The sequence below is a fragment of the Budorcas taxicolor genome, chromosome 3 (genome assembly GCF_023091745.1).
Source record: "Budorcas taxicolor isolate Tak-1 chromosome 3, Takin1.1, whole genome shotgun sequence".
Taxonomy (NCBI): Eukaryota; Metazoa; Chordata; class Mammalia; order Artiodactyla; family Bovidae; genus Budorcas; species Budorcas taxicolor.
The window spans coordinates 20142655-20163164 of NC_068912.1; the positions used below are offsets into that span (position 1 = coordinate 20142655).

General features: G+C 50.0%; 2 protein-coding genes across 3 annotated transcripts; one reads left to right on the forward strand and one right to left on the reverse strand.

Moving 5' to 3' along the window:
- Positions 1–751: 751 nt before the first annotated feature.
- MINDY1 (MINDY lysine 48 deubiquitinase 1) lies at positions 752–10261 on the forward strand. Of its 2 annotated transcripts, none has more exons than XM_052636781.1 (10): positions 752–1338; positions 3415–4224; positions 4791–4848; positions 5242–5306; positions 6092–6250; positions 6588–6690; positions 7586–7728; positions 8769–8918; positions 9252–9407; positions 9682–10261. In XM_052636781.1, the coding sequence occupies exons 2-10, from the start codon at positions 3772–3774 to the stop codon at positions 9760–9762; spliced, it is 1368 nt and encodes a 455-aa protein (XP_052492741.1). In that variant the 5' UTR covers positions 752–1338; positions 3415–3771; the 3' UTR covers positions 9763–10261. The 2 variants fall into 2 exon arrangements, with proteins under 2 accessions (XP_052492741.1, XP_052492740.1); XM_052636780.1 differs by having other exon boundaries at positions 753–1338; positions 8727–8918; positions 9682–10260.
- A 680-nt stretch (positions 10262–10941) lies between these two features.
- On the reverse strand, positions 10942–20267 carry ANXA9 (annexin A9). Its single transcript, XM_052637706.1, has 13 exons — positions 20173–20267; positions 19611–19701; positions 19339–19435; positions 18711–18805; positions 18347–18460; positions 17712–17802; positions 16499–16578; positions 16261–16320; positions 15741–15825; positions 15505–15600; positions 15360–15418; positions 11440–11562; positions 10942–11213 (listed from the first exon to the last, which is right to left on the reverse strand). Exons 2-13 carry the CDS (start codon positions 19683–19685, stop codon positions 11151–11153), a joined length of 1038 nt encoding a protein of 345 aa, XP_052493666.1. The 5' UTR covers positions 19686–19701; positions 20173–20267; the 3' UTR covers positions 10942–11150.
- Between the last annotated feature and the right edge of the window lie 243 nt (positions 20268–20510).

The following is a 20510-nucleotide window of genomic DNA, read 5'->3' on the forward strand; positions in this document are numbered from 1 at the left end:
CTGTTGGCAAATGTCTCATTCTTCCCCGGTCTGTTGTAACCTGGGATCTATACTCCCTGCTTCCCCAATTGTTCCAACTCCCCTTTCAGCCTGCAGAGTTGTTTGAAGTTTCATCCTGCCGTAGCCCTGTGAGTAGAGCTTGGAAGGCCTTTCAGAACGTAGAGTTGGGTTCCAACCTCCTTTAACTGCCACCTTCCAGCCCGAGTAGTGCAGAGAACTGCAAGTATATGTACTCTCATCATCAAAGGTTCTCTCAGTTATGAATCCGTCCCTTTTTTTTTTTCTGCCGCCAGCCTCACACCAGTTTTTCCTCCTCACCAAGCTAGGAATTGAGAGGAAGTGATGGATGAGAAGCTGAGGCCTGAGGGATAACAAGGACCAGAGCACAGAGATATGGGATCCCCTGCGTGCTCAGCTACTTTTCTGCTTGCTGCACTCTTCCCGGAGCCCGCTGCTTTTTCCGCACCTTCTGCATTACCAGGGTGCAGCCCAACCGGTTTCATTTCTTAACTAAAAAAAGAAAAAAGAAAGAAAGAAAAAATAATGCAGTAAGGACTTCGAAAAGATCAGGATTTTTTTCCCTTTAAATGAATAAATATGAAAATATCAGGCTCTTTGGCCCTGTTTTAGTGGAGGCAGGGTAGAGGATTGCCGCACCCAGGGAGATCCAACAAGCTTCTGCTGTCCAGCCCTGCTCCTCCCAGCGCAGCCAGGGCCCTTGCTCTTCCCTATTCTCACCAGAGAGGCACAAGTGCTCCATCCCTTCCAGCGGCAGGCGGAGAGAAGAGAAAGGGTCTGTTGTTTTTCTCTGCTTGTTTCTCTCGCTCACTGCTGATCACCAAGCTGCTGACCAGGTCAGAAAGCCCGAATGGAAATCCGCCAGTGCCAGGCAGGCTCCTCCTCCTTCGGGGAGCTTGTCCTTGACTGATTTTTCTTTGTCCCGATGGGGAAAAAAGAGAGAGCGAGAAAGAAAAAAGAAAAACCACAAACTTCCTTTGAAAACCAGCGCTTGTAGACCGGGCCTGGAGCGCGCGCCCTAGACGCGGCGACTCAGAAAACCTGAAGACGCTCTGAGCGGTCTGGGCGCACCTGGGCTGCACCCCTGCCTGCCTGCACCCTTCTCCAGGGCCCCCCGGTCGTGGGCGTGAGCCCGGAAGCAGCCGCGAGCCAGCCGGGACCGCCGCTCGTAAACCTGGGGAAACCTGTGTAGACTCTGGCGTTGACAGCTGGGAGGCGGCCGGGACTGTGGCGGCGCCCCTCTCTGAGCCCACCTCCCTCACCGCAGTCCCGAAGTTGAACCCTCCTTCTAAGTCCTGGAACAGCCCCCACTTCTTTAAGGTAAAAACAGTCTTAACCATTTCCTTCACCTTTTTTCCTTTTCCTCTCTAGCTTTGGGGAGGTGACTCTGCCTATCCTCCCACCCCGGGTCTCTGTAAGTCTGGGTTTCTAGAGGCGCTGGGGCAGAAGGAGTAAGTAAAAGAAACGCTACCTTTCCCCCGTTTAATTACACCTTCCTCCTCTCCCTTGCTAGCAAGTAGACAGGGCACTGTGGTGGACTTATTCTGAGGGGAAAATCTAAACCTTTAGTTGCCTGAAGATTTGGGTCAGAGTGAGAACCCTACGCTCTTGAAGGGAGAGTGAAGTTCCTGCGGGTGGGAGGTGGGGAACGTGTCTTCTTGAAGCTACAGACCTGATTCCTGTGATTCTTCCAACTTCTGGCTATTTATTGCCACTGGCTAGGGAGGAGCAGGGGCTGTTTTACCTCCCCTATCCGCCACCAGAGGATGATTCCAGAAAGCCTAGGACTTAGTTAAGAGGGGAAGAATGAATTCCTTGTTTGTTTAAGTACCTGTGAGTCTCAGAATGCGTACTGTGAGTCTCAGTACTGCTCTTGAGTACTCCATGCTCACTCCACCGGTGTGCACCATGTAGCCTGGAACTCTTCCGTTACACTTCCTCCCCTCTTCTGAAGGATTAGCCCACTTAGCTTTTAACCCAGTTTCTCTGAGACCCAGCTTCCTCTGAAAGTCCAGTTCTGGGTTCTTTTGGCTCACTGGATTGCCCAGCCCCCACTTAATTATAGATCATTTCTGGCATTTGGATAGAAAAGATAAGAAGTAAGCCCTGTTTTTCTCCAAGCTTTTGAAAAATTGTCCCAGGCTCTGCTTTCTGCTTCTGAGGCTCGTTCTAAATGTCATTTGGGAAGGAAGGAAAAGAGGAGAGAGATTTTTTTAAAAAAAGGTGTAAGGCCTGAGTACCCAAATTTTGCTACTCAGATTCTAAATTAATCACATGGAAATGAGATACAGCTAGCATAGATTATATTTGAATCAGAACGATGATCAATTTGGGTGACTAGTCTTATTTCCATGACTTTTACATTGCTCAACTTCACCTCCGAGGCTTTACCTTAGCCCTAAATCCTATCTGATTGCGAAAGGAAGCATAGTCTCCGGTTAGGAGGAAGCAAGAGAAAAGATTTCTAACAAGTTTATTCCTCCACCTTTCTCACCCTGACCAAGGTGGAGAGGGGAGCAAGGAGGTTGAAGGGAGATATTTTCCAGGAGGCAGGGTTTGTGGCTTTTTATCATCTACTATCCATGGTGTTAATTAAATGTCATGCTTAGTGCTGGGAGAGAGCAGGTTAAACAGGTCCAGAGTTGACATTTAAAATAACCTAGATGGGAATGGATTGAAAGAACATTTGCACAGATAGGTGAATGTAGAGGGAGTAATTTTTTTAAATGTAAATCAATAATCAGTATTTTCATATTCCATGTAGTGAGCAAGGGAGTACTGGGTTTGAGCAGTTTTCAGAGCATAGAGGAACTGATAAGTTGCTATCCCAACTCCAGCTGGCAAGAGAATGGGGCTGGGGGTGGGGTGGGACAGGTTGTACCTCTAATCTGAAATTACTTATCAGAACCCATCTCTGTTTCAAGTCACCTTGCTTGCATTTCCCCTCTCCAGCCTACAGGAAGCTCCTCCCAGGACCTTTTGTTGTGGTTTGTAATTGTAAAGCTGGAATTGCAAAGGTGGAGTCCTTCAAGGAGAAAGACTTCTTTCTTACCAGTGTTTCCCCTTTAGGGGTATGATACTGACTCTTTTTCTTCACCCCAAGCGCTGTTTAGCTCTTTGGCCTTGGGATGAAGCAGAGAAAACAGGGCCGTAAAGATATAAGCCCTGTGTACTCAGGATGTTCCCTGAAGAGTCAAGGGCAGAGGTGGGGGATGAGGCAGAGGATTTACCCTCATTCCAGCTATGGTGGGTTTTACTGACATAATGCTTACTGCAAGGTTAGCTTAAGATCACTGTCAGTATTGTATGAACATTTCTTTCTCCATCTCTTTTCCTTCTTTCTCCTTTTGCTCTCCCTTTCTATCTTGTCTTCAGTCCTTGTCGTTTCTGTTTCAGGAAAGCTGATGCCACCCAATGTCTTCAATCCCACCAGAATTATCCCTTCCAAACCTTCGAGTCCTGTACCCTCTTTGGTCCCATCAGGTCACAGCAAGTTAGAGGTGACAGCTCGGCCTCGGACCCTTCTGTTTAACCTAAAACTGTACTGCCTGTAGCCTGGAGTGGCTGAACAGACGCTCAGCAAGCCTTCTGCACTACATTCCTTTTCCGAGATTTTTCTGGGTCTGTTTACTTTTCAGCCCAATGATTTCCTTCTTATTGGATCCGTCTCCCTTTTGCTTATCAAGCTTAGAGTAAGGTCAGTCTCTGAGGACAGTAAAGTCCTTTGGTGCCCTCAGTCAGCCCTTCCTGACCATGGAGCACCATCAGCCTGAGCATCCAGCCCCTGGTGAGGCCAGGACTGAAGAAGCAGTCAGCCCGGAAAACCACAAGGCCTTGTCAGAACCCAAAGAGCGCCCTCAGGACAAGGATGCCAAAGAGGCGGACGGGGCAGCTGGAGAGCAGGAGCCAGTAGACCAAGCTTCACTGCCAGCCCAAGGCCAGGATGAGTTCAAGTCCCCTCCACCAGATGCTAGCTCAAGCCAGCCAGGGCCAGCCCAAGAGACTCCACCTGAGTCAGAGACAGCAGAGGCCTGCTTCAGGCTCCAGGAGCTTCCCCAGGCCCCTAGGGCCCAACAGCCTGAGCTAGACTTCTACTGTGTCAAGTGGATCCCCTGGAAAGGAGAACAGACACCTATCATCACCCAGAGCGCCAACGGCCCTTGCCCTCTCATCGCCATCGCGAACATCCTTTTTCTTCAGTGGAAGGTAAGAGGGAGTTTGGATGGAGTCTTAGAAAATGTTGATCATTCTGCTTTTCTCAAACCTGTCAAACTTTCCAGGTTTTTCTTCCTTTATCTCCAGGTTGAACAAATGAGATCAGATATTTGCAAAAACAAGACAATTATCTGTCCTACTCCTGCATCTTCCACTGTCTAGCAAATGCGAATGGCTTGCAGTTCTTCCCATTCAGTCCCTTGCTCCAGTTGCAAGCCGTTTTTGCCCACCACACCTGACTGCTGGATAAGCCCTGCCCTCGTCCCTCCTTTCTCTGGGTTCCTCCTTCAGTGCTCCATGAAGGAAAGCACACACCTGGCTCACTTTTTTTTTTAATTTAATTTATTAATTTTTGGCTGTGCTGCGTCTTTGTTGCTGCACACAGGCTTTCTCTAGTTGTGGCCGAGTGGGGGCTACTCCTTGTTGTGGTGCACGGGCTTAGTTGCCACATGGCATGTGGAATATTCCCAGACCAGGGATCGAACTTCATCCCCTGCGTTGGCAAGCAGATTCTTTACCAATGACTGGCCAACTCTTTGATCTCTCCTTGCCTCCAGGTAAAGCTGCCACCTCAGAAGGAAGTGATCACGTCCGATGAGCTCATGGCCCATCTTGGTGAGTGACTGGGCCTTCAAGAGGAATTACCTGAAAGGTTCCAGTGCTATCTACTGAATCAGAAATCCAGAGTACTGAGGGACTCTTCATCCGGGGATCTTATGTGGCAGGGAGGGTAAAGGTCTATAGGGTTTCTCTGCAAGGCTGGGGAATGAAAAGCAAAAGTCAGGGTGTCAGGAGTCCTGGGTCGTCACCCTAGTTCTTCCCTTAGCTTTCACATGTGACCTTGAGTGGGTCCTTCACCTTTTTTGGCCTTTCTTCCTCTGAGAAACAAAGGCCCTTTGCAACTCTGAAAATCTGTGGTTCTGTGATATTACCTCTGTTTTCTTGGAGAAGAGGAAGCAGCTTTTGGGACAGTGGTGGGGTAAGCTGATAAGGAATCCTGTCTTGTAGGAGACTGCCTTCTGTCCATCAAACCTCAGGAAAAGTCAGAGGGACTTCAGCTTAATTTTCAGCAGGTGAGGTGAAAGGTCTGTGAACTGGGGGGTTGCAGGTTCATAAGGGGCACCCAGGCTATTAAGAGAAGCCTTTCTGATGCTTCTCAAGAGGGTTCTTTGAACCATCATTTCTTTCTGCAGGAGGGAGAGAGTGTGTCTCTGTCTTAGAAAATATGTTCATTTACATAAGATAAAGAAGGATCGAGAAAAGGGAGGACTTTCCACTGTAAGAGGAAACCAGGGGGGAAGAGCAACAAGATAAAATTTTTTTTTTTCCTGGAGGTAGGAGTGGAACAAGAAGAGGGAAGGCTAGAATATCCATCATTTTCTTTTCCTACCAGTTTTATTGATATATAATTGACATATAATACTGTGTAAGGTTTATTTTTTCATTTCATTTTATTTTTTTAATTGAAGTATAGTTGATTTACAATACTGTGTCAGTTTCAGGTATATAGTGTGGTGATTCAGTATTTTTGCAGATTAAATTCTGTAATAAGTTATTATAAGATACTGGATATCTTATAATTAGATTGGCTGGGTATATGGGACTTCCCTGGTGGTTCAGTGATTGAGACTCTGTGCTTCCAATGCAGGGGGCATGGGTTCGATCCCTGATTGGGGAGCTAAGATCCCACGTGCCTCTCAGCCAATAAACAAATAAATAAATAAAATTTTTTTAAAAAAGATACTGGGGATAATTCCATGTGCTATACAGTATATCCTTGTTGCTTATCTATAACACTAAGTTTAAAATGCACAGTGTGCTGATTTGACCTAGCCATCGTTTTCTTTTCCATCCCCAGAATGTGGACGATGCAATGACGGTGCTGCCTAAACTGGCCACAGGTCTGGATGTCAATGTGCGCTTCACAGGTGTCTCTGATTTTGAGTATACACCTGAGTGCAGTGTCTTTGACCTCCTTGGCATACCTCTGTACCATGGCTGGCTTGTTGATCCACAGGTGAGGGCAGAAGGGCCCACATGAGACTCAGCCGGCTCAAGCTGAGAGAGAAGCAAAATTTCGTGGGGTTAGGGTTAGGGAGGTAGGGAGTAGATTGGCTAGGGAGGGGATTGGGGTTTCAAGGTTGGATTCAGTGTGGAATTCCTTTAGTTTTTAACTTTTGGGGGTAACATTCAAACACAAGCAAGCAATATGAAAATGGGTCAGTTCTTTAGACATCAAAAGTTTCAGGAAGCTTTTGTCATAGGGTTGCAATCCTTGTCGGCTTGGTTCATTTCCTTCCTAAAAAAAAGCTCTCCATTTTGGGGGGTACCACCGCACCCCGCTGCCCATGCAGAGTCCTGAGGCTGTGAGTGCAGTCGGGAAGCTGAGCTACAACCAGCTGGTGGAGAAGATCATCACCTGCAAGCACTCCAGTGACACCAACCTCGTGACGGAAGGTGACATTCCTCCCTTCTCCTCGGCAATCTTTTGTGGAGGGAATGGTGGCTGCTGAGGTTTAGTGTTTATCGTCTGTCTTTCCACCACCATGTCCCATGAGAATGTAGGCACCATGAGCAGGAGTTTGGGGAGCTGTGTGTTTCGTTCACTGATGTATCCCCCAGTGCCTGGTTGCTCCGTTAGCATCTGTTTATTTATTTGGCTGAGTCTTAGTTGTGACATGTGGGATTTTTTTTTAGTGGCAGCATGGGCTTCCCAGGTGGTTCAGTGGGTAAAGAATCTGCCTGCAGTGCAGGACATGCAAGAGGCTCAGGTTTGATCCTTGGGTTGGGAAGATCCCCAGGAGGAAGGGCATGGCAATCCACTCCAGTATTTTTGCCTGGAGAATCCCCATGGACAGAGGAGCCTGGCGGGCTACAGTCCATAGGGTTGCGGAGAGTAAGGACACGAGTGAAGCGACTTAGCATGCGTGTACACCTGAGTCTTTCTCTCTCATTTTAAAAAAATAATTATTTATTTATCTGTGGAGGGTCTTAGTTGTGGCATGTGGGATCTAGTTCTCTGACCTGGGCCCCCTGCATTAGGAGCATAGAGTCTTAGCCACTGGCCCACCAAGGAAGTCCCCACCTGCGTCTCTTAGTTGTGGTGTTTGGAATCTAGTTCCCTGACCAAGAATCGAATCCGGGCTCCCTGAATTGGGAGCTCGGAGTCTTAGCCACTGGCCCACCAGGGAAGTTCAGCATCTGTTGAATGGATGAATATAACCAGGCTTCAAGGAAGGGATATCCCAAGATGGGACTGATCTCTAGGGCTTTGATAGGGGCTCTCTGGATGATCCTCCTGTGGACTTTGGATTTGAGTCTCCTGTCTCTCTTTTCTTGTCCTTGCCGCCAGGCCTGATTGCAGAGCAGTTCCTGGAGACCACTGCTGCCCAGCTGACCTACCATGGTCTATGTGAGCTAACAGCAGCTGCCAAGGAGGGCGAACTTAGCGTCTTTTTCCGAAACAACCACTTCAGCACTATGACTAAGCATAAGGTGATGCGGGTTTGGAGGTGGGAGGTTGGAGTGCTGTCTATTTCCTCATGCCTATTTCTTCTGGGTCAGTATTTTGGTCAGGACAAGGTAGATTAAGCTGTGGTAACAAATGACCCCTAAAATCCCTGTGGTTCACCATGACGAAGGTTTATTTCTCATTCATGTTGCATGTCCACTGTGGGTTGGCTACAGTTCTGTCCCACATCATCTTCAGTCTGGGGCCCTGGCTGACAAAACAGCCTTTCTCTGGAACACGGGAGAGCGAGAGGGACACACCATGCACAGTGTTGGCTCTGCTACCATTTCACTGGCCAGAGCGAGACGTAAGGAGTGAGCTTGCCATCAGTGGGCCAAGAAAGTGCACGTCCTCTCCCAGGAAGGGGCAGTGGGAGTTTGGAACAATACTATAGTTTTCCAAGGCTTCCCTCGTGGCTCAGACTGTAAAGAATCTGCCTGTAGTGCAAGAGACCCGGGCTTGATCCCTGGGTTGGGAAGATCCTCTGGAGAATAGAATGGCAACCCATTCCTGTATTCCTGCTTAGAGAATTCCATGGAAAGAGGAGCCTGGTGGGCTACAGTCTATGGGGTTGCAAAGAGTCGAACACGAGCGAGCGACTAACGCACATAGTTTTCCAAAGCTAGAAATTGTCTAAGTGTTCTAGGAATTGAGTGGAGGAGGGAAAGATCTTTGGCTCTTAAAGGATTTATCCTCATAGGCATCCCGTGAGCCTAGAGAACCTCGGGAAGTAGGGTAGGAAGACTGCCGTCCCGAGGACTCCATGCTTGACTGCAGTGACTGCCGCACTCACCCGCCACTGAGCATGCACTCAGACAGCCCTTCTGCCCAGAGCCATGTGTACCTAGCGAAAGATGCACACACTCACACTGACATGTCTAAACTAGCGTGCCGACGAGTCTCACGGGCTCTGCGCGGCTCAGCTTGCTTCCGCCGTGAGCCGCTGCCCATCCCACCCGCGTATGTGTTCTCTCCCGCACAGGGCCACTTGTACCTACTGGTCACTGACCAGGGCTTTCTACAGGAGGAGCAAGTGGTGTGGGAGAGCCTGCACAATGTGGACGGAGACAGCTGTTTCTGTGACTCTGACTTTCACCTCAGTCACTCCCCGGGCAAGGGACCCGGGCCAGGAGGTGGGAGTGGCTCCCCAGAAAAGCAGCGGCAGGTGGACCAGGTGTGTGGGGCCTTGGGGGCCGGGGTGGGGTGCAGAGCGCATGTCTGCCTCGGAGAGCTTTGTGCCCAAGGCGGGCCGCCTGTATCTTATCATCTGGAGACTGTAACTTATGACACCCGGGCCCCTCTCTGGTCTCTGTGAACCATCTCTGCGCTTGGTGTGTGTTCTCTGGCATCACAGATAAAATACGCAGCTGTGTGTTTCTCTCTGGAGAAGGAGCAGGGGCATTGGGAGGATAAGGAAAGGCTGAGCTGGTTTGGAAGCCTAAGCCCAGCCTGGCCAGCCCCCTGCCCCAGCCTCCCTCACCGCCCTTGTTCTTGCCCCTTTCTCTAGGACTACCTGATCGCCTTGTCCCTGCAGCAGCAGCAGCCCCCGCCCCAGGGCACGTCGGGTCTGAGTGACTTGGAACTGGCCCAGCAGCTTCAGCAAGAGGAGTACCAGCAGCACCGGGCGGCCCAGCCTGCCCCTGCGCGGGCCCCATCACCGCAGGTGGGCCTGCTCCTCCTTGCTGTTAGTGCTGCCCCTCCAGCGTCCCTGCATCCCCAGCGTGCCGCTCCCGCTTCCCCTGATCCAGACTTTTGTTATTCCCACCGCATCTCTTCAAGGTTTCCCTCGGGGCCCTTCTGTCTGTCCCTCTGCCCTGGGTCCCCTGCTGTCTTTCTCTACCCACAGCCCCTCCCAGTCCTGACCCTGCTTCCATCCAGAGTCCCTGTCCTGTGTTCCGCCATGGTCGATGGGTGACCAGCTGTTAAATCTGACGCAGGGGAGAGGAGCCGCATCTGGACGCCCAGCTGCTGAGCGTCGGCAAAGGCCGAAGCAAGAGTCCGACTGTGTCCTCCTGTAGTCCTGCCCGGGCCCGGCTGCCTTGCCTCCGCTTTCAGAGGCGAGGGCTATTTGCTTGCTCCCCCTCAACTTGAGATATGCAGGGTAACTTATTTATGGGATATTGGGGATCAGAGCAGGCAGTGAACGCTAAGGTCAGACTTGGTGACCTCTTTGCCCTCATGTGCTGCCTCCTCTTCCTCCCAACCATCCAGGGCAACATTGGAGTTGATGGGGTGAGGATTTCTGATTTCTAACTCTTTTCCCCCAGAATAGTCACATTAATGTACAGACTCAGGCTCCAGGGTGAAGTCCCTGTCTGTCTAGAATCCATCTCCCCTACTTCCCACCCCTGAATGGCTGGGTCATCCTATAGGCCCATCCGAATCCATCCATCCATCCGTTTGTTTCAGGTTTTGATTTGGGTTTCTATCTCAATTATTTGTAATGCCTTCCTAGGAATTTGGAAATAAAACCTTTCCTGAAGTCTGCTGTTTGCCTTACCCTGCAGCTATGCTGTTAAGTATTTGACCCAATTGAGGAATGCAAACCGTGGTGGGGGGTGGGGGTGCAGGGATGGTAAAGAGGCTAGAGGGGGTGGCCTGTCATTTCTAAGAGAGCCAGCAGGGGGAGCCAAAAGTCTGCTTTGTCCTTTTTTTTTTTTTTCATGTGGATGTTGCTGTTTACCAACTTCAGTATTCTTGCCTGGAGAATTCCACAGACAGAGAGCCTGGCAGGCTACAGTCCATAGGGTCGCAAAGAGTCAGACACGACTGAAGCAATTTAGCATGCACATGTGTTGTTTAGTTGTTAAGTCATGTTCACCTCTTGCCACACTATGGACTGTAGCCCACCAGGTTCCTCGTGGTTCCTGGTTCTCACTTATTTTGCCTGAAATTTCCTGGGGAAGAGAGAATAATGGGGGTGAGGGGGATGCACAGAGGAGGCAGGTTGTTGACAACTGCAGTTTAGAGCCTCAAACAGGACTCCTGTTGAATACCCAAGTGCACATCAAAGGCACCTCCAACTTCAAGGCCTCCTCCCAGCCAGTGTCCTGCTCCACCCAAACTTCAATCAGGGAACACAAATGACAGAGAAGTTTGCCAAAAGAAATCAAGCATCAGCGAGATGTTCTGGCCAGAATTCAGGAAGAATGAATAGGACAGAAACTATCCAAGTGATCTCGTTTTGCACACCCAGGACAGAGCTAGGGGACCCAGGTGCAGACATCACTTTGAGATGAGAGAAGTGAAGGAATTTAAAAGAAACTTTGAGTTCTGGCCTCAACAAGAAGCTGGAACATGTGGTGCTCAGTGAGGGGTCATCTTATTTGGAGGCCCAGCTGGTCTCCTGCAGGCTCAGCCAAACAAGAGAATCTCAGATCCTTGAGCGTCATGCGGGGATGAGGTCTCAAAGGTCTTCCGCCCTGCACAGGGCTAGTAGGGCTGACCGGCAGTCCCCTTTCACTGCATCCTGCAGACAGAAAGTCAGATGTTAGAAAGGCCTGCCACCATCATGGCTCAGGCACTCTGTTCTCTCCCTCGCGCTGGTCCAGAGCTTGTTTGGTTTCTAGAGTTCTGCACTAAAATTAACCAGAGACCCAGGAGTTCTCCAGGCCATGAATATGCTCCACTGTGTGCAGGGTGGAGGTAAAGGATAAAGCTCTGGGGCTCCAGGTTAAGAACCAGCCAAGCCTCACCTGGAGGGAAGAGTAGAGGGACTTGCCAAATTTCTTTCTGAACTCGGCTCGGATACTTAGAAGATCAGTCTCACTTCGAGAAATAAGGATGCGCATCAGTGCTTGGTAATTGGGTTCAGTCTCCTGGTAGAGGAAGAAACAGAATGGGGATGTGGTGGTAGGCAAATTCTCACAGGGCAGGGTTTGGGCCACACGGTGAATTATTCTAGCGAGTGCTGGTGAGGAGAGAGTCAAGGAAAAGAGAAATAGACATTATCTAGGGCCAAACATTATCTGTGTCCATCCTCAAGGGAGATGACGTGGCAGGAAAAATCAGTTGCTGTGGGGAATATTTACAGCAATATCACTCATTCCTACCACATCTTTTCTGGCCTTGCCATTAGCTTAGAGTCTCACTCCAAGAGCAAGGACTCAAGAAAGGATAGGGATGTGCTACCTGTGAAGACTTACAGCATGATAGTCAAGAGACTGTTAACAGGGAATGTCTAAGGAGGACACTCACCCTATCACTAAACTGTCATCGGTTTCTCCTGGTTAGACCCCTGAGGTTCAGCATCATTTTCTTTCTCTTGTACCTGCAACGGGCCTCTTGCCTTTTGGTTAAAGACAGTAATGGAGGGTTCAGTTTAGGAATAATAGAGGTACATGTGTGCACGTGTGCTAAGTCGCTTCAGTAGTGTCCGACTCTGCGCAGCCCTATAGACTGTAGCCTGCCAGGCTCTTCTGTCCATGGTATTCTCCAGGCAAGAATACTGCAGTGGGGCACCATTTCTTTCTCCAGGGCAGGGGCCAAACCCACTGTCCCTTATGTCTCCTGCATTGGCAGGTGGGTTCGTTACCACTAGCGCCACTTGTGAAGTGAAAGTCGCTCAGGCGTGTCTGACTCTTCCTGACCCCATGGACTATACAGTCCATGGAATTCTCCAGGCCAGAATACTGGAATGGGTAGCCTTTCCCTTCTCCAGGGGATCTTCCCAACCCAGGGATCGAACCCAGGTCTTCCACATTGCAGGCAAATTCTTTACCAGCTGAGCCACAAGGGAAGCCCAAGAATACTGGAGTGAGTAGCCTATCCCTTCTGCAGGACATCTTCCCGACCCAGGAATCGAACTGGGGTCTCCTACATTGCAGGCGGATTCTTTACCAACTGAGCTATCAGGGAAGCCCCAATAGAGGTATAGTACATCATCAAATCAGGAGCTATAATTGATTATAACAATGTTATCATGAGAGATTTCTAAATAAAGTACTTTGGTTGCAAAAATCCTGTTTGTGTCACGAGCTGGGTACTGCTGCTGTCACCATTTTCTAATATCCTCTTTTTCAGAGTTTCCTCAGGCCCCTGACTTCTGAGGCCCTTCCCAGAATTGCCTGAAACCCACACTTACGGCCACCCTACAGATCATAAACTCCTAGAAGAAACAAATAAAAACTGATGAAGGGAATATAGGATGCTATGTTTTATTTGGACTCATTACCTAATTGTCAGTGGGCCTGATGGCTACTTTTTTTTTTCACTTTTAATTTAATCTGATTGGCTTTTTGGCTGCACAGCTTGTGGGATTTTAGTTCCCCGACCAGGGATCAGCAGTCAGAGCACAGACTCCTAACCACTGGGCTGCTAGGGAATTCCCTGATGGCTACTCTTTTGAATGGCATGTACACTGGTTTTGTATTGTGATAAAGATTGCTGAATGCTTCCCAGTATCCATTCTTCCCTTCTTGCAACTCTTGTACTCCACAGTTGTAGAACTGGTGCAAGAGTTGCTCATTAAGTGAATGTTCCCAGTGTGTAAAGTGGCTCTCTACACTAAACTTATATCAAACATCATTCTTCTTTTGTTACCTGAGAGTATATTTGGCATCTCATACTGCCCTAGGATCTTTATAAAGAACATTCATTTCATGGTTCAAATTGGTCTGAATTTGGACTGCAGGGAGATCCAACCAGTCCATCCTAAAGGAAATCAGTCCTGATTATGCTTTGGAAGGACTGATGTTGAAGCCAAAACTCCAATACTTTGGCCACCTGATACGAAGAGCTGACTCATTTGAAAAGACCCTGATGCTGGGAAAGATTGAGGGCAGGAGGAGAAGGGGACGACAGAGGATGCGATGGTTCAGTGGCATCACCGACTCAATGGACATGAGTTTGGGTAAACTCCAGGAGTTGGTGATGGATAGGGAAGCTTGGCATGCTGCGGTCCATGGGGTCTCAAAGAGTTGGACGCAACTGAGTGACTGAACTGAACTGTCCTGAACCAGCCATCACTTAAAGGTCATTTTTCTGAATAAATATTTATCACAATTATGTTTTTACATATCTCTCATAAAAGAATAGTATGGAAGTGTCTTGACTGAGTTTTTCTTTTTTTTTGATTTTTTTTTTTCCAGAAAAATAAACCTGTATCACTTCTTGACTCCCTTTTTCTAAGATTAAACCCACAATTTATATCCAGGAGTCTAAAGTCCTGTAATCCAAATACATTACAATCACTGCTGGAGTACAGGTTTGTTTTTATGACAGGAATTTAGATAATCACAACTTTTCAAGTGAAACCTAGTGTGCACTCATTATAATAGTACAGAATTTATTGGATAAGTACAACAATCTACTGTCAAAATGGAAATCTCTGGGTGATAAAATAAATGCTTCTAGATGCTTCCTTGATGGCTCAGTGGTAAAGAATCTGCCTGCCAATGCAGGAGACACGGGTTCAATCGCTGGTCCAGGAAGATCCCACATGGCATGGAGCAACTAAAGCTTGGGTCCCACAGCTACTGGCCCGAGCTGGAGAGCCCAAGAGCTGCAACTGCTGAAGCCTGACGCCCCAGAGCCTGCGCTCCAGGACAAAAGAAGCCACCACAGTGAGAAGCCCGCGAACCACAGCAGAGAGGAGGCCCCGCTCAGAGCAAAGAGGAGACCCCACTCAGAGCAGAGAGGAGGCCCCACTCAGAGCAGAGAGGAGGCCCCACTCAGAGCAGAGAGGAGGCCCCGCTCAGAGCGACGAAAGAAAGCCCTCACAGCAGTGGAAACACAGCATAGTCATAAATAAATAAATAAAAAGAAAATGTTTTAAGAAAGCTTCTATGTAACATTTTGAATAGTTGTCAATAGGCATCATGGTTTCTCAACCAGTGTACCAAAAACTATTCCATCTTCAAACTTTGGGTGGGATTTTTATTTATATAGATCTTGGCGGACAGGTGTACTAGGACACCTAGTTGAATGAGCAGAATGACTGGATTCTGTTTATGAAATTACTCAAACCAAGACTGTCAATTTAACCTTGGTTTATATAGAACAAAGTCTGACCAGTATGGAGAAAGGTGATCTTGGGTACCAAGAGTAGGCTATAGCTTATAGTATAGACCAAAATGTCCTATAGGATCATTATGTGTATTGTAGGGAGACTGCTGTGTGACCTTGGGCAAGGTACTTAACCTCTCTGTGCTTCAGTTTTTTTGTCTATAAACATGGATGGAGTGTTAATGTGAGTACTTACTGAAACGTGCTCAGCAGAGGCCCTGACACACAAGGAGCCCCTCAGAAATGGGCGGCTCTTTCATTCTTCTTTCTAGTGTTATCGCCACACTCATTCTGGCAACAACTGAACCCGGACAAGACAGTGTATTTACAGAGCAAATTCATATCTGTATCTGGCCACCTAGACATTCATTGGGCCAAAAATTTTAGCTTTAGGGCCCTGATGGGTCAATGGACTTGTCTCTAACCACAGCTCCCTCCTCTACTCTTGACAAGACAATTTGTAAACTTAGGAAAAGAGAGCTCCTCCATGTTTACAAAGTAATATGAGATGGTTACATTAGCAACAGCGTGAAACTTCCTCTCTCTTGCCCAGGAGGTGTCTCCCACCTGTTTTTGTTCCAAAGCAAGGGGAGAGGAGCATCAGTCTTACCTGGAGGGCTTGATGAAGTTTATCAGCAAAGTACAGGGGTGTGTTCCGAATCACCAAGGCTGGAAGGAAAGAGGCAAAGATGGAGAGAGACCACCGCCATTCAACAGGAGACCTCTGCCCCGTGGGTTCCAAGCAGACCCCTTACCTAGGTTGAGCAGAGCCACACAGGCGGCTCCATGGAAACGGGCCCGGACAGTCTTCTCCAACTCATGCCCCGTGTACCACTGATACTGGTTCAACACTGTGGTGCACACGGGAGGGAGTTAGAAAAATAAGTGGGGAAGGGGGTGGTTATCCCAGTGAAGGATAAGCCCTCCCCACCTTCCTCAGCCAGAACTCATCATTAGAGCAAGCTGGGGAGACCAGAAGACTCCTGTGTACCTCGGATGAGGTGTTCAGGATTGCGCTGGGTGAAGACAAGGACCCACGTCCTCTCTGTGCTGGGTCCTTCGGCCTGCTTTAATGCCTGGGAGAAGGGAGTAAATCAGAATCACTGGTTGGGGGATTAAGGAGCCACGGTTATGGTGTTCCCAGAATCCATAAACATGGAAAAGCTTATTTTAACCTATAAATTAGTTGCATTTATTTATCTGAGTAGCACAGCATGCAGGACCTTAGTTCTGCAACCAGGGATCGAACCTATGTCCCCTGCCATGGAAGGAATTAAATAGTCCCCAAATGCCCATGAGAGGAGAAGGTGTGAGTTCAGGAGTGAGAGGCCGAATGAGTGGAAAAAGCTTCTTGTGTGACATTGCCTGATACCCCATGTCCCCCTTACGTCACTGAGGATTCCTTCCCAAGGCAAGGACAGTTTTGCAGGACAGTGGGTACACAGGTCACCGGCTCTAAGATACAGTGTCTTATGTGCACGATGGTGCAAACTCCCCCGCCCCTTGCTCACCTGGACGTCCTGTGCAGCCAGGTTATAGTCAATAATTCCAGTGTAGGCCTCGCGGCCCCCCTAGGAGAAAAAACTCTCAGGAGGGCTCTTTGGAGGGCAGTTTTTTATCACCAGACCAACAAACCAAACCCCGGTCTTCCCCCAAAGCCCTCTCCTGTTCATTAGGTGCTCCCTAATGAACACAGGTGGGTGCTCCCCAGTGGGGTAACTCTCTTCCGCCCAGACCAGTCCCCCTTACCTTGGCCAGGGCCAGGAGCAAGTCCCGCAAAATGCCCCTGGTCTCAGACTTGATGTCCTCTGCAGCGTCCACTTGGAAATCTGGGAAAGGAGCAGGAGCTCTCTGAATCCTCCTGATTTTTCCCAATAAGGATACCTCCAGGACCTGTCAGATGCCTGTGCCCTGTCTATCCCGCCATCCCCTGCTTGATGGTCTCTAGTTCCCAGGATGTAAGGCAGAAGCACCACCGTGGCCACCCTGAAAGCATCTCTAAGCCGCGAGTAACCTGTGTGCTGTGGGGTCGTGCCCTGTGGGGCGGCCTCATCTCCCGGTGTCAGACTGCTCCGGGAGGGAGGCAATCAGTTACTCGGGTGGTGGCCAGACAGTGAAAAGAGGATGGCGGCATCCATATCATGAAGCAAGACGGCTAGGGCCGGTCCCCCTCCTTGGAAGTGAGGCGAGGTGATGAGGGAGGTAGAATGTGAAGAAAGGGAGAAAAGGGAAGGAAAAAAGAGAAGCAGGAAGGAAAAGGGGTAGGAGAGGGGTTAAGAAAATCGGCCAGGGGACTTCCCGGGAGGTCCAGCAGTTAAGACTCCACACTTTCACTGCAGGGCACACTGGTTCCATCCATGGTTGAGGAACCAAGATCCCACATGCCCGAAATCTTTAGGCATGGCCAAAAAAAAAAAAAAAAAAAAGATAGGCTGAGGTGGGACATCAAAGAAAACTGGGGAAAGCAAGAAAAAGAGGGGGTGTGTTAAGATGAGGGTGAGAAAAAACTAGTTACCAATTAGTGGGTGAGGCATGCGGCAGTCACTGCAGGGACAGCAGCCAGGGGCCGAGAACTGACCCCTAGAGAGCAGTCCCCACCTTTCCCCCTGGCTGCATCGAGCCTCCATTCAGCCTGGGATGTGGTGTGATGGCAGAATCAGCAAGGGGCTGGGAAGGTGACTTGGGTGCCCTTGGGACTGTCACAGGGCTCAACCTTGTCATTACCTCGGGATCCACCCTGGAGCCCCAGACCACGACGGTTAATGAATACTTCTCTCTCTTTAATGATGACAACAGGCTGTCTCCCTGGGGAGACTGAGCCCGACAGGGGGGTAGGGGAGGAGGAGAGACCCCAAGGGAACAACAGCAGCAGACAGGCTCCCAGAGGGCTCCCTGCAGGGAGCGCAGGGGAGGCGAGGACTGTCCTGTCCAGCTCTTAGAGCCCCCTCCTCCACACTCTTACTGTGTTTGTAGACTGCCAGGCACTCCTGCAGCTGCGGTGGGGTTCGGGTGGCAAGAATTTCCAAGGCCACATCTTCAGCAGAACCAGGGCCCTACAAGAGATTGGGAAGCCGCTCTGAGACGGAACCATGTTGTTAGAATGGCGGGGAGCAGACGCTGACCACTTGTCCTCCTGAGGGTCAGCAGAGACTATTTTTCCAGGGGGCTTCTGCCAAGTCCACTCCTCTGGAGCAGGCAAAGGCAAGGCAGTTAACGTCGTCTTTCCCTCAATAGGGTCATCACTCCTGGCAAAGCTCCTCTCCTGGTATCTTCAACGTGCTTAGTTGCTCACTCCTGTCCGACTCTTTGCGACCCCATGGACTGCAGCCCGCCAGGCTCCTCTGTCCGTGGGGATTCTCCAGGCATGAATACTAGAGTGGGTTGTCATGCCCTCCTCCAGGGAAGTCTCCCCAACCCAGGGATTGAACCTTGGTCTCCCGCATTGCAGGCAGTTTTTACTGTCTGAACCACAAGGGAAGCCCAAGAATACTGGAATGGGTAACCTGTCCCTTCTCCAGGGATTTTCCTGACCCAGGAATTGCATCAGAGTCTCCTGCACTGCAGGTAGATTCTTTACCAGCTGAGCTACCAGGGTACCTTCAAGGCTGTCCTCAGTTCCCGGGCATCGAGATGGGCTGTGGGCTGCAGCAGAGCAAGCACGATCCTCTCCAGGTTGCCAGAGAGTGCTGCCTGCAAGGACTTCAGTAGGTCCTACAAGAAACAGTCCCCACGGCAGAGGAACAGCATGAGGGGGAGAGTCCCAGGTGTGCGAGGAGGTTTGGGAATATTTGGCTGGCTCTCATCTCAGACCTAACCACCAGGCTTCCCTCCCCCGCCACAGACTGGGTTTAGCAGGGGGTAAGGGTTGGTCTCAGCTGGTTTCAACTACTCTTGTTGTGCCCAAGTTTCCTGGGGCCTTCTCACCCCAGCCCACAGCTCCTGGGAATCAGCGTGGTCTCACCTGCTGGGTGCGTTCATGGAAGGCTCGAGAGATGAGCTGCCTTTGCTCTCGGCTCCGGTTGGTCAGTACGTCCAGAATGGCAATACGGTCCACACCTGAACCAAGGTGAGGGCTGGCCTGTGAGTCTGGCAGAGCCCTGTCAGGGTCTTTACAGAGTTGAGATCCCCTTATTCCTTGCCTTGAAGCCTCCAGAGGAGGAGATGACAAGGTCTAGGAAAAGCTACATCATCCCTACCACCATTTGATCCTGAAGAAGTTAGTTGCCAATGGCATGTAAATCTGACCCAAAGTTAAGCAAAGGTGGCCTGGTACAGTGCAGAAGATGGCCTTTTGGGATCACAGGCTTGCTTTAGAATCCCAGCTCTGCAATATTTTGAGCTGTGTGATCTTGGGCAAGGCTTTTGACCTCCCTGAGCCCCAGTTTCCTCATCTGTGAAATGGAAATAGTATGACTTGCTTCACAGGTCTCTTGTGAAAATGGAGATAAATACCTACTGGGTACTGGACACACAGGAATGAGGCATTCCACAAACATCTATTGAGTATTGTCAGTTCCTCCTTCTAGCTCCTTGGTCTACAGACTGGTTTCTAAAAGATAGATGCCCAAGTGCAGAGGGAAAAGGCTCACCTTGCCCTGCTATCGCCTTCAGCAGCCTCTGTACATCCTTGTCCACATTGAAGCTCAAGAAGGTTCTGAGGGTGCCCAGGGTGCCCCAAGCTGCAGTCTGTAAGATATGGGGTACCAGAGTCTGCCCATGTTCCTCTTCAGTGACCCAGCCAGGCCCTTGGCATAGCCTCAGGCTAGATCTTTCTTTCCTACTCCTCACCCTACCCCACAGCCTCTGCACTGATATAAAAATAATTTTTAAAAATAATTCCTACAATCCCAGCAGCCCTTACCTTGTTGGCAAGGCCCAGGTGACTGAGGATCTCCTGAGTTAAGGAGAGTCCCATCTTCCCGTGGGTCACAGACATGGTGCTACTGGCTGCCCTGGGGGGAGGGACATAGGAGCCAATTGAGGGGGATGTCCCCCTAGCCCCTCAGGGCCTCTTTATAACCCCCAAGCCTGGGAGCCTGGGAGCCCTTTGCCCACTCCTTTCCCTTGTTGCAGAAAGAAAGAACAACCTGCTTGGCAGGTTGGGGAGCCCAAGTGGAAGGTAAGAAGGGTACCCCCACCTTCCCCACCACTCACTGTCGTTCAGGAAGCAAGATTTGATCAGGGATGCTGCTAGAACTGGTGCTAAAACAGACCCTCCCAGACTCCAGGGCTGGTCCCCAGGCTCCCCAGCCCCCATGGTCTGAGATGGATGATCCCCTCCTGAGGTCCACCACCCCCTCCCTTCCATGGCCTGGCTGGCTGTTTCTGAGGCAGTGTGGAGGAGGTGACGATTAAGTATGCAGGGTGGGAAATAACAGCACCTCCCCTCACCATCAGCCCCAGACTACAAGTGAGACTGTCACCTGCCCGTCAGCTTCCACCACTGTGCTGTGTGTCTTTCACCCTCGGAGTTTCCTGCTGGAATCTTTAGGTCAGCAGCCGCAGTCTCTGAGCTGAGGTGAGTGTGTGTTCTTGTGGGTACATGGGTACCTGGAGAAGGACGCAGGCACTCATGTTAGAAAAGTCCTTTCTCCCTCTCTCAAGTGATCAACAAGTTCCTACCAATCTGCCCCCTCCCCCAGCATGAGAGCCCAGGTCCGGTGCTTACCCAGAGGTGCTGGGGGGGGAAGCAGGTGTCGTCAGACCCTGGCGCGGTGCCTTTTGTGGGCACCAGCTCCGGTGTGGCCTGGTACAGGACAGC